At 37.6% G+C, this 13876-nt stretch overlaps 2 protein-coding genes across 24 annotated transcripts in view; one reads left to right on the forward strand and one right to left on the reverse strand.

Moving 5' to 3' along the window:
• The window catches only part of TIMP4 (TIMP metallopeptidase inhibitor 4), a 329812-nt gene that overhangs the window by 198918 nt on the left and 117018 nt on the right, over positions 1 to 13876 (reverse strand). The window lies entirely within an intron of this gene.
• PPARG (peroxisome proliferator activated receptor gamma) overlaps positions 1 to 13876 on the forward strand; it is a 149452-nt gene that overhangs the window by 71965 nt on the left and 63611 nt on the right. The window contains exon 1 of one of the 23 annotated variants that reach the window (XM_077989867.1): positions 13788 to 13811. Within the exon in view, the coding sequence (XP_077845993.1) occupies positions 13796 to 13811 (16 nt within the window). The 5' untranslated portion in view covers positions 13788 to 13795. 23 annotated transcript variants of the gene reach the window in all.

The raw sequence follows: 13876 nt of genomic DNA on the forward strand, positions 1-13876 counted from the left end.
AAAATGCTTGTATTGGTTTTTAAAAAAGAATAATTTTAATATAGTTTTTCCTCTTTTTTCTTTTTGCTCTTTTTGTTATTTTTTTGTAGAGACACCGTCTGGCTGTGTTGCCCAGACTGGTTTCGAACTCTTGGCCTCAAGTAGTCCTCCCATCTTAGCCCCGCAAAGTGCTGGGTTTACAGGTGTGAGCCACCATGACTGGCCCTAATACTGTTTGATGAGTTCTGAATTGAATAAGTTTTAAGTGAATGTCCTAAAATTCTATGACAGTCCTTTTAACACAACTGGAAGAGTTTTTGCTTGTTTGGTTTGTCTGCATGTTTCCTTCTGTCATCCCCCACTCCTAGGACCCATATGGGACATCATCTCTTAATTAACTCTTTTATTCAAGTATAATATACGTGGAGAAAAATGTCCAAATCATTTTCACAAGTGAACACACTTGTGAAATTAGCACCCAGACAAAAAAAAGAAAAAAAAAACAGAACAATACCGGCAGTCCAGAAGCCCTATGACTATTCTGTTTCTCACTCATTGATAAGTTTTGCCCAGTTTTGAATTTTATGTAAATAGAATTATACATAGTTTACTCTTTTGTGTCTGGATTCTTTTGCTTAGCATTTGTTCGTGAGATTAATCACACTATTGAATGTAATTGTACTTCATTCTCATTACTGTATAGTGTTTCATTGTATAAATGTATCACAACATATTTATCCTACTGTTGATGGGCATTCAGATGGGTTTCAGTATTGCAGATAGTACTGCTATGAACATTGTCCTATAGGTCTCTTAGTGAAGGAGCGTATGCATTTCTGGTAACTATATGGTTCAGCCAATAATAGAGTATGTTGAGCTTCAGGAGATGTTGCCAACAGTTCTGAACAGGGCTCTAGGAATCTATACTTGTACCAGAAGTGTATGAGTGTTCTAGCTCTTCCACACCATCACTGGTACTTGGCATTCTCTGTCTTTTTCACGGTAGCCATTCTGATGGGTGTGTTGGTATCATATTCTAATTTTAATCTCCCCTTTTCTGATGTCTAAAAAGTTAAGCACTTTAAAAAGTGTTTGTTGTCCATTTGGCTATCCTTTCTTGTAAAGTACCTGTTCAAGTCTTTCACACATTTTTATATTGAGTACTTTAGGTAAATGTTCTAAAGCATACCTTGTCAGATACATGTATTGTAAATATCTTCTCTTACTCTGTGTGGTTTTTCATTTACTTAATAAGCAGACATTTCTAATCAATGTAGTCTAATATACTAGATTTTTCTTTTACAGTAAGTGCTTTTTATATCCTTTTGAAGAAAGCTTTGCCTCCTCCAGGGTTAATAAAGTGTGTTAGTTTTTATTTTAAATGTTGCTTCAAAGAGAATAAAATACCTAGGAATCCATCTGACAAGGGATGTAAAGGACCTCTTCAAGGAGAACTACAAACCACTGCTCAGTGAAATCAAAGAGGACACAGACAAATGGAAGAACATACCATGCTCATGGATAGGAAGAATCAATATCGTGAAAATGGCCATACTGCCCAAGGTAATTTATAGATTCAATGCCATCCCCATCAAGCTACCAATGAGTTTCTTCACAGAAATGGAAAAAACTGCTTTAAAGTTCATATGGAACCAAAAAAGAGCCCGCATCTCCAAGACAATCCTAAGTCAAAAGAACAAAGCTGGAGGCATCACGCTACCTGACTTCAAACTATACTACAAGGCTACAGTAACCAAAACAGCATGGTACTGGTACCAAAACAGAGATATAGACCAATGGAACAGAACAGAGTCCTCAGAAATAATACCACACATCTACAGCCATCTGATCTTTGACAAACCTGAGAGAAACAAGAAATGGGGAAAGGATTCCCTATTTAATAAATGGTGCTGGGAAAATTGGCTAGCCATAAGTAGAAAGCTGAAACTGGATCCTTTCCTTACTCCTTATACGAAAATTAATTCAAGATGGATTAGAGACTTAAATGTTAGACCTAATACCATAAAAACCCTAGAGGAAAACCTAGGTAGTACCATTCAGGACATAGGCATGGGCAAAGACTTCATGTCTAAAACACCAAAAGCAACGGCAGCAAAAGCCAAAATTGACAAATGGGATCTAATTAAACTAAAGAACTTCTGCACAGCAAAAGAAACTACCATCAGAGTGAACAGGCAACCTACAGAATGGGAGAAAATTTTTGCAATCTACTCATCTGACAAAGGGCTAATATCCAGAACCTACAAAGAACTCAAACAAATTTATAAGAAAAAAACAAACAACCCCATCAAAAAGTGGGCAAAGGATATGAACAGACATTTCTCAAAAGAAGACATTCATACAGCCAACAGACACATGAAAAAATGCTCATCATCACTGGCCATCAGAGAAATGCAAATCAAAACCACAATGAGATACCATCTCATACCCGTTAGAATGGCGATCATTAAAAAGTCAGGTAACAACAGGTGCTGGAGAGGATGTGGAGAAATAGGAACACTTTTACACTGTTGGTGGGATTGTAAACTAGTTCAACCATTATGGAAGACAGTATGGCGATTCCTCAAGGATCTAGAACTAGATGTACCATATGACCCAGCCATCCCATTACTGGGTATATACCCAAAGGATTATAAATTATGCTTCTCTAAAGACACATGCACACGTATGTTTATTGCGGCACTATTCACAATAGCAAAGACTTGGAATCAACCCAAATGTCCATCAGTGACAGATTGGATTAAGAAAATGTGGCACATATACACCATGGAATACTATGCAGCCATAAAAAAGGATGAGTTTGTGTCCTTTATAGGGACATGGATGAAGCTGGAAACCATCATTCTTAGCAAACTATCACAAGAACAGAAAACCAAACACCGCATGTTCTCACTCATAGGTGGGACCTGAACAATGAGATCACTTGGACTCAGGAAGGGGAACATCACACACCGGGGCCTATCATGGGGAGGGGGGAGTGGGGAGGGGGGAGGGATTGCATTGGGAGTTATACCTGATGTAAATGACGAGTTGATGGGTGCAGCACACCAACAAGGCACAAGTATACATATGTAACAAACCTGCACGTTATGCACATGTACCCTACAACTTAAAGTATAATAATAATAAATAAATTAAAAAAAAAAAGTTTTCTGGTTTTATGTTTCACATTTAGATCCGTAATCCACACAGAATTGATTTTTGCATATGTTGTAAGGTAAGGGTTTATCTCTTTCCATGTGGATATCCAATTGACCTACTTCATTTATTGAAAAGATCATCCTTTCCCCACTCCCCAGCAGTGACATTTTTGTCATAAACCAGGTGACCATATAGGTCTGGGATTTATTCTGGACTTACTCTTCGATTGCATTGTATTTTTGCACCAATTAAGATTGCCTTAAGTACTGTAACTTTATAAATAGTTTGATATCTGGTAGTATAAATCCTCCAGCGTTGCTCTTCCCCTTCAAGATTGCCTTGCCACTTGGCCTTTTGAATTTCCTTATAAATTTTAGACTCAGCATATCAGTTACCACACATAAGTGCTGGGATTTTTATTGGAATTGTTCTGAATCTATAGATAAATTGGGAAATAATTGAAAACTTTACAATATTGAGTCCTTTAATCCATGAACATGGACTATCCTTTCACTTATTTCTTCTTTAATTTTTTGAAGTAGTATTTTTGGGTTTTCATTATAGAGATCTTACACATATTTTGTTAGATTTTTTCCCCTAGATATTTGATTGTTTTGATGCTGTTGCAAAAATAATTTTTAAATTTCACATTCTACTTGTTGCTAGCTTATAGAAATATAATTGGTTTTTGAATGTTGACTTTGTACCCAGCAACTTTGCTAAATTATTTTATTAACTGTAATGGAGTTGTTTGTGGATTTTTAAAAACACAGTCTGCCCGACATGGTAGCTCATGCCTGTAATCCCAGAACTTTGGGAGGCCAAGGTGGGTGGATCACTTGAGCTGAGGAGTTTGAGACCAGCCTGGCCAACATAGTGAAACCCTGTCTCTACATTTTTTGTAATTAATACAAAAAATTAGCAAGGCATGGTGGCACGCCCCTGTAATCCCAGCTACTTGGGAGGCTGAGGCAGGAGAATTGCTTGAACCCCAGAGGCAGACGCTGGAGTGAGCTAAGATAATGCCACTGCACTCCAGCCTGGGCAACAAAGTGAGACTCCATCTCAAAAAAAAAAAAAAAAAAAAAAAGAAATAGCAACAAAAAAACACAGTCATGTCATCTGTAAGTAATGTTAGTTTTAGTTTTATTTCATCTTTTCCAATTCTTCTGTGTCTTTTTCCTTTGTTGCACTGGATGGATCTCCAGTACAGTGGTGAGGAGAAGTAATGATAGTATCATTACTTTGTTGCTGATCTCAGGAGAAAAGCTTTAAATATTTCACCATCAGGTATGATGGCCACTCTAGGATTTTTGTTTGTTTATTTGTTTGGTTTTTATAGGTATTCTTTAGCAGACTAACGAAGTTCCCTCTCCTTCCTAAGAGGTTTTTTATTTAAAAAAAAAATATGAGTGAATGTTGAATTATATCAAATGCTTTCATATAGTTTGTTGTGGTGGTGGTGGTTTTTGAGACAGGGTCTCGCTTTGTCTCCAGGCTGGATCATGGCTCACTGCAGCCTCAACCTCCTGGGCTCAAGTGGTCCTCCCACCTCAGCCTCTTCGAGTAGCTGGGACCACAGCACATCACCACACCCAGCTAATTTTTAAAAACTTTTTATAGAGACAGGATCTCACTATGTTGTCTAGGCTGATCTTGAACTCTTAGGCTCAAGTAATCCTCCCACCTTGGCCTCCCAAAGTGCTGGGATTACAGGCGTGAGACACTGTACCTAGCCTAGAATATTTTTTATAGTGCTCAGGAGAAAGATTAAAAGTTTGAAAAGTGTCTATTATGTATACTTTAATATCATATTGTAATACATGTTAAGATACTGTGTAGTATAACTAGTGAAAATCTTCAAATCAGCTCACAACCACTAGTGATCTGGCTGTATCTGTTTTGACACTTTTGTTCTCAATATCTATTTAGTTTAAGACCCTTGTCTTCCCATTAGGAGTGCTTGACACAGTACATTGAAAATATAATTTCAAAAGAGCATAGAGTATCACATGGTATTACCAGACTAAACAACTCTGAGTAAGAAAGTGGCTTTCCCCCTATGGTAATGCCAAGCTACTAGAGGACCTTCAGTAGTAAAGTATGATTTAAAACCCTGACCCCATCTGTCTTTTCCCAGTTGCAGGAAGTCCTTTATAGTGTTTGAGGGTGGGCAGCAGGGAAACGGTACTCTGGCAGATCTGCGGTGGCTCCCTCCTTTCTGAGTCATTACACACTCCTCTGGATCTTTCCTTTCATTTTTCCTTTTCCTCTCCTCTCCCCTGTTTTCATTCCCCTATCACTACAAAGCCAAAGCCAAAACCAAAACGTGAAGGGGGAGCTAGCTGGGAAAAACATTCCAGCTTCTTTTTTCTGATCTAAACACCATTCTTCTTCTTTTTTTATTTTTTTAATTAATAACTTTATTTTTTAGGGCAGTTTTAGGTTCAGAGCAAAATTGAGCAGAAAGTACAAAGAATTCCTATATACTTCCTGTCCCCCACCATGCACAGTCTCCCCCACTATCAACATCCTGCACCCAAGTGGTACACTTGTTACAATCAGTAAACCCCCATTGACACATCATTATCGCTCAAAGTCCATAGTCTACTTTAAGATTCACTCTTGGTGTCTGGGTTTGGACAAATGTATAAGGACACATATCCACCATTGTAGTGTCATACAGAATATTTTCACTGACCTAAAAATCCTCTGGGATCCACCTGTTCATTCTGTTCTCCCCCTAACTTCTGACTACCAGTGATCTTTTTCCTGTCTTGACGATTTTGCCCTTCCCAGAATATCATGTGGTTGGAACCATACAGTATGTGGCCTTTTCAGATTGACTTATTTCTCTTACCAGTATGTACTTAAGGTTCTTCCATGTCTTTCCGTGGCTTGATAACTCATTTCTTTGCAGCACTGAATAATATTTCGTTGTTTGGATGAGCCATAGTTTATCCACTCAACTACTGAAGGGCGTCTTAGTGCTTCCAAGTTTTGGCAATTATGAATAGAGATGCTATAAATACCTGTGTGTGGATTTTTTGTGGACTTAAGTTTTCAGTTGATCTGTATAGCTACCAAGAAGTGTGATTACTAGATCATATGGTAAGAATATGTTTAGTTTTATGAGAAATGGCCACACTGTCTTCCAAAGTGGCTGTACCATTCACCAGCAAAGAATGAGAGTTTCTGTTGCTCCACATCCTCATCAACATTTGGTGGTGTTACTGTTTTAGATTTTGGCCATTCTATTTGTAGTGCTACCTTGTTTTAGTTTGCAATGCTCTAATGACATGTGATGTTGAAGATCTTTTCACATGTTCACATGCCATCTGTATATCTTCTTGGATGAAGTGTCTAGTCAGATGTTTTGCTCATTTTTTAAACAGGGTTGTTCACTTTCTTATTATTGAGTTCTAAGTGTTCTTTGTATATTTTGGATAACAGTTCTTTATCACAGTAGTCCCCAACCTTTTTGGCACCAGGGACCAGTTTCATGGAAGACAATTTTTCCATGGACTGGGGTGGGGCGGGAATGGTTTCAGGATGAAACTGATCCACCTCAGATCATCAGGTATTAGATTCTCATACGGTGTGCAACCTAGATCCCTTGCATGCACAGTTCACAGTAGGGTTTGTGGTCCTGTGAGAATCTAATGCCACCACTGATCTGACAGGAGGTGGAGCTCAGGCTGTAATGCTTGCTCATCAGCAGCTCACCTGCTGTGCAGCCTGATTCCTCCCAGGCCATGGACTGGTACTAGTCCAGACCTGGAGGTTGGGAACCCCTGCTTTATCAGATATGCTTTATACAGATACATTTTCCCCATCTGTGGCTTGTTTTCTCATTCTCTTGACACTGTTTTGCACAGAGCAGACTTTTTTTTATTTTAATGAAGTCCAGATAATCAATTATTTCATGGTTCATGTCTTTGGTGGTGTATCTAAAAAGTCATATCTGTGCTCAAAGTTATCTAGGTTTTCTCCTATATTGTCTTCAAGGAGTTTCATAGTTTTGTACTTTACATTTAGATCTATGTTCCATTTTGAGTTAATTTTTATGAAGAGAGTAAGCTCTGTGTCTAAATTCTTTTTTTTTTTTTTTTTTTTTTTTTGCATGTGGATATCCGGTTGCTCCAGCCCCAGTTGTTGAAAAGACTGTCTTTGCTCCAGTATGTTACCCTTGTTCCTTCATCAAAGATCAGCTGACTACCTTTATATGTTCCTATTTCTGGGCTCTGTGTTCTGCTCCTTTGATCTCTTTGTCCATTCTTTTGCCAGTACCACACTATCTTAACACTTTAACTTTCTAGTAGGGCTTGAAGTCAGGTAGTATCAGTCCTTCAACTTTATTGTTCTCCTTTAATATTGAGTTGGCTATTATGGGTCTTTTGCCTCTCCATATAAACTGCAGAACCAGTTTGCCAATATCCACAAAACAACTTGCTGGGATTTTTATTGTGATTGCAGTGAATCTATAGATCAAGTTGGAATGAATGACATCTTGACAATACTGAGTCTTCCTATCCTTGAGCATGCAGTGTCTCTCCATTTTTTTCATTCTTTGATATCTTTCATCAGAGTTTTGTAGTAGTTTTCCTGTATAGGTTTCATATATATTTTATTAAATTTTTACCTAAGTATTTTACTTTTGGGGGTGCTAATGTAAAACAAAGCAGACATTATGAGGAAAATGTAATGTCCATTTGGGGGTAATGTGTTTTTAATATTAAATTTGACTTGTTCATTGCTGGTATATAGGAAAGCATTATGACTTTTGTATATTGACCTTGTATCCTGCAACCTTGCTATAATCACTTACTAGGTCCAGGAGACTTTTTTCTGTTCTTTTGGATTTTTTTATATAGAGGTCATGTCATTTGCAAACAAAGACAGTTTTATTTTTACCTTCCCAATCTGTATCCCTTTTATTTCCTTTTTTTGTCTTGTTGCATTAGCTAAGACTTCTGGTATGATGTTGAAAAGCAGTAGTGAGAGAAGATATCCTTGCTTTATTCCTAAACTTAGTGGAAAAGCTTGAGTTTCTCACCATTACGTATGATGTTAACTATAGGTTTTGTTTGTAGATGTTCTTTATCAAGTTTAGAAAGTTCTCTTTTTTCGTCAAATTCTTTTTCTGCATTTATTGATATGATCATGTGATTTTTCTTCTTTAGCCTATGGGTGTGATAGATTACATTAATTTGTTTTCTAATGTTGAACCAACCCCGCATACCTCAGCTAAATCTCACTTGGTCATGGTATATAATTCTTTTCATGCATTATTAAATTCAATTTGCTGATACTTTGTTAAAGATTTCTGCATCTCTGTCCATGAGAGATTGGTCTATAGGGTTTATTTTCCTTGTAATGTCTGTTTTGTTTTAGTATTAGGGTAATTCTAGTCTCATTGAATGAGTTAGGAAGTATTCCCTCTGCTTTTATATTCTGAAAGAGATTTCAGAGAATTGGTATAATTTCTTCCTTAAATGTTTGGTAGAAATCACTTCCTTAAATGTTTGGTAGAAATCACTTCCTTAAATGTTTGGTGAACTCAGTCTGGTGCCTTCTGTTTCAGAAGGTTATTAGTTATTGATTCAATTTCATTAATAAATGTAGGCCTATTCCATTTGTCTAGTTCATCTTGTATGAGTTTTGGAAAATTAGGTCCTTCAAGGAATGAGTTCATTTCACCTAGATTATCAATTTGTGAGCATAGAGCCTATTATCCTTTAATGTCAGTGAGATCTGTAATGATACCCCTCTTTCATTTCTGAATAACTTTCGTTCATTCTTCATGTGCTACTTGTGTGTGCTAGACAAAGTAGAATTTCAACTAAACCAAAGCAACTGTTCAGCAGATTTAGCCTTAGTCCTAATTAGATTATTAGTAACATCTCCGTTTAGAAATGTGTGAAGGTACTTTTAGCAGAGGAACCAAGCTTGAGCTAGTTTAACCATAGTGAATTTTTGCTGAGGAAGCAGAAGAAATGGTTATATTGGTGAGGGCATAATCCTGTAATCTTTTCTGTGTCCTGATACCTCAGGACCAGCGTAAGCAAACTCCCTAGACAAGATGTGGTTCATGCAAGAGAAAATGTGCTTTTTAAAATGAACATGGGCCCAGCATAGTGACTCATGCCTGTAATCCCAACATTTTGGGAAGTTGAGGCGGGAGGATTGCTTGAGTCCAAGAGTTTGAGACCAGCTTTGGCAACATAATGAGACCTTGCCTCTACAAAAAAAAAAAAAAAAAAAATCAAAAAATTAGATGAACGTGGTGGTGAATGTCTGTGGTCCCAGCTACTTGGAAGGCTGAAGTGGGAGGAACTCTTGAGCACAGCGGGGTCGAGGCTTCAGTGAGCCATAATTGTGCCACTGCACTCCAACCTAGGTGACAGAGTGAGACCCTGCCTTAAAAAAGAATTATTATTTAAATAAAATATAATAATAAAAAACATGGTCTTTCTAATACTCTTTGTTGATCTGAATTTGAAAATTTTCTGTGAGACCTTCTGGCTTATTATAAAGAAATTTGTAGCTAAAGATACATATTGCAATGTTTCGATCTCAAAGCTATCAATGGGAAATCAAACCACAGAAACATCGAATTTGGTTTTGAATATAGTCTAAGTAGACAATAAAATGAAAATACATTTGTTTGTATTGAAGAAGCAAATGACACACCAAAGAATTAATTTCTAATAGTTTTCTTTTTTTCTTTTTCTTTTTTTTTTTTTTTTTGAGACGGTGTCTTGTTCTTTGCCCAGGCTGGAGTGCGCTGGCATGAACTCGGCTCACTGCAACCTCCATCTCCTGGGTTCAGGTGATTCTTCTGCCTCAGTCTCCCAAGTAGACAGGACTACAGGCCTGCGCCACCGCGCCTGGCTAATGTTTGTATTTTTAGTAGAGACGGGATTTCACCATGTAGGCTAGGCTGGTCTCGAACTCCTGACCTCAGGTTGATCCTCCCACCTTGGCCTCCCAAAGTGCTGGAATAACAAGCGTGAGCCAGCGCGCCCAGCCTCTAATCATTTTCTTAATTCATGGTGCCCAAAATAAAGGTTCTATATTCAGAGAAACCATGACAGAATTTAAACTCTAGCCCCAATACCTATTTGACATTGGGCAAATCACTTAACCTTTTTATGTCTAATATTTTTAATCTGTTAGGTGGTAATAATATTTGTGTATAACAACATAGGACTGTTTACAACAAGCACTTAATAATTGTTACCTATTGTTACTAAATTGTATTTCTGCTGATGGGTTCCAGAGTATTTTCCTCCTTCACTAAACAAAACTCAGGATACTATGTGAAGGAAAAAAAGTGAGTTTGTAGAATTTATTTTTTAAATGCTTGAGTCAAAAGGAGAGCCATTTGTTGTTCAAGTATCAAAACTATTTTCTGATTTTCTTTCGTTTTACTTGAAACTACATTAAAATTATCTCCAGTTTTCCAGATGATTGCATGATAATCCCTTTTAAGAGGATGGTAACTCATGCAAGGAATAGACTTACTCCCTCTGTTAGGAGAAATCATGGAAAGACATTACAATTAAAAGATACTGAATTTTAGCTTAATTTTTACCTTTATCTAAATAACACTTGTACATAGCTACAGCTTTCAGTGAAGAAGAGATCCTCACAGTCCCACAGCTAAATCCCACTCCTCATAGGCAATGATTTTAACTCTTTCACATATTTCTTCTGGCATTTACCTTCCTACCTCTAGAATAACATACCTACACTATTGGCCAGGCATAGTGGCTCATGCCTGTAATCCCAACACTTTAGTAGGTCAAAGCGGGCAGATCACTTGAGCCCAGGAGTTTGAGATCAGCCTGGGCAACATGGTGAAACCTCGTCTGTACAGAAAATACAAATATTAGCCAGCGGTGGTGGTGCACGCCTGTGGTCCCAGCTACTCAGGAGGCTGAAGTCGGAGGATTGCTTGAGCCCAGGAGTTTGAGGCTACAGTGAGCTGTGATCACATTATAGCACGACAGCCTGGGCAACAGAGAGAGACCTTGTCTCAAAAATGATAATAATCATCATAGCATACTTATACTATTATTTTTAAAATTGTATTCTTATCCATTGACTTCTTACTGTGGAAGATAATAATTTAGTCCTTTTACTACCATACTTCCTTTTCCAAAACACATACTTCTCCCTCCCCTCCGTCTTCATAGTGTAATTACTTGTAATTTGAGGTTAAATCAGTTGTCTGTGCTTACATTGTAATAACTGAAAGTGCTACTTAAGGTTGAGCTAAGCAGTGTGCTATGATTCTGTTTCCTGTCCTGCTTAGCTATTTACTTTTTTGGAGTTAATTTTTTTTCACTTAGTCATTGCTCATTTTGTTGTCATTTCTTGCTATGTGCTCGTCACTAATTCATCCTCAAGCTCTCTGACAAAGTAATAAAAACTCCTCTCGAATTGTCAAACATATCAGGCATTCTGGTTTCTCAGGTGATCCCACCTGGCCTTCTTCCTCCTGTGTTTTCTCTAGGCTGCTCTGCATCTGTCGCCTGGGACCACCTTTCACCCCTCTCCTGTGTTTCAGATCCTTTGTTTCCTGGTCCCATCTTTTCTCTTCCTTGGTTCTGGTGGGGAACTCTGGGAAAGAGTACATGGGAGGTAACTTTTCTGGACACCTTGTCTTTCTGAAAATGTCTTTACTCCCATACTTGATGGACGATTTGGCTGAGTCTAAAATTCTAAGTTGGAAATTCTTTTTTCTCTGAATTTTAGCAACATCGTTCTATTGATTTTCTAGCTTCTAGTGTTACTGTTGAGAAGTTCAATGTCATTCTGATTCCTGATCCTTTCTATGGTACTTTTTTTTTTTCCCTGTCAGGAAGTACTTATGATCATCTCTACAGAAGGGGCATTAATCTTCACAGTGTTCCTTTTTGTGTGGTTTAAGAAATCCTTTCTCTCTTGGTTTTGTTACTGTTTTAACCAACATAAATCCTTGGTCTTAGTCATTCTAAAGTTAAAGAAAAACTGAGGAACAACTTAGGAATACATTTCAAGTACGTGTGATAAAAGGCAAATGTGCAGAGGATGATCACTGTATGTTTAAAAAATGGGATAAAAGAGATAGTTGCAAACTTTAACATAGGTTAGATCATCATTTCTCAAACTATATTCCATCACATATTAAACTCCTCAAATATTGCACACTGTGCTTTTTTCTCTGTTTTGTGTATTCTCGTGAACATTAGCCTGTTAGTTTAAGAAGTCTCACAGTAAACCTATTTAACCTTGCTTAACCTAGCATTGCCTAAATTTACTTGATCACCAGATTTTTTTTGTTTGTTTTTAGTTATTTTTAAAGGAACATTATTAACATATGTATAACACAGTTGGGGAAATGCCAGATAAGACATAGACTTTCCTGGCTGCTAAAGAGCAATTAAGCATTGGAATGAGTAACCAAGAGGAGCTGCGGACTCTCCTTTTCCAGAGGCCTTTAAAACAGGACATCTGTTTTAGGCGTAGTCCTGTTTAAACAATAGGGCTTTGCTGGCGGTTCTTCCTCTTCCTGTGCCCTAGTGGTAGTGTTGGAGGCTTTTAGCCCACCTTTTATATGACTGTAGTACTCTGGTAACTAGTGTGTACACAAGTTACTGTTATACTATTAATATTAATTCTATTTATTGAGAACGTATTAAGTATCCAGCCCTATGGTAAGTGCTCTACATACATTATCTAATTTAATCCTCACAACAACTCTAGGAGGGAGATAATATTAATATCCTACAGATGGAGATTAGATATGAAAAGATCACTGAACTGCCAGCAATAGGGTTGGATTGGAACCTCGGGCATCTGACATGGGGCTGTGCCCATCCTTCTTCACCGTTAGTATTCAGAACAGCAAACGGCGCAAAGCAAACGAACACATAAAATTTGTATATCTGAACTTACTATGTAAAAATGAACCAAGATAATGCTTATTTTTATTAGACTATTCCCTAAACCTTTTGATTAATTCAGAGTCCATGACTTTTGTTAGAAACAAATTCTGTTACAGATTTAGTTCTTCTGCATTTTATTCTGTGATAATTTACCATCCAGGAAATGGTTCCTTACATGAGACTTTTTCCCTCATAAATTTGATTTCATTCATATGCATTCACTAAAGACCCCCCAAAGATAAATCTGGATCTCTGAAAAGTGGCAAAGGCTAAAAGTCCCATTTTCAGCATATTTACATGTAACAACTTGATAACGTGGCGCTGAGAATGCCAGGCTTAGAGGAGCCAAGCTGGGCTCCTGTCCAGTCAGCCTCTAGCTCACCAGGAAACCCTGAGCAGGTCACTTTGCCTCATTTTCTTTATCTATCAAATGAGAACTCAGATGATCTCAAAACAGCCTTTTCTGCTCTAGTGTTTCAGGATGATTCTTGTCTCTGGATGTCAGCTGTCATGATGGGAGAGGAATTAGTAAATTCCCAGGTCAGTTTACACTGCAGAGTGATCTTGGTCTGCATGAATCAGTAAGGATGGACTGGATAAACAAGTTGGAACCACAGTTATGAGTACCATGACATTAACCTGAAACAAATGAGAAGGGATTGAAAAATCAGCAGTTAAGTGTCTTTTAAGGCCATTTCCAACAAAACTACAAAGGACCTATGAAAGGCTTTTCAGGTACATACTCTTGTTGCCTAGCTGAACACATTTCTCTAATAAAGCTTTCATTTGAGAGTTACTCT

This window comes from Macaca mulatta, chromosome 2 (assembly GCF_049350105.2).
Source record: "Macaca mulatta isolate MMU2019108-1 chromosome 2, T2T-MMU8v2.0, whole genome shotgun sequence".
Taxonomy (NCBI): domain Eukaryota; kingdom Metazoa; phylum Chordata; class Mammalia; order Primates; family Cercopithecidae; genus Macaca; species Macaca mulatta.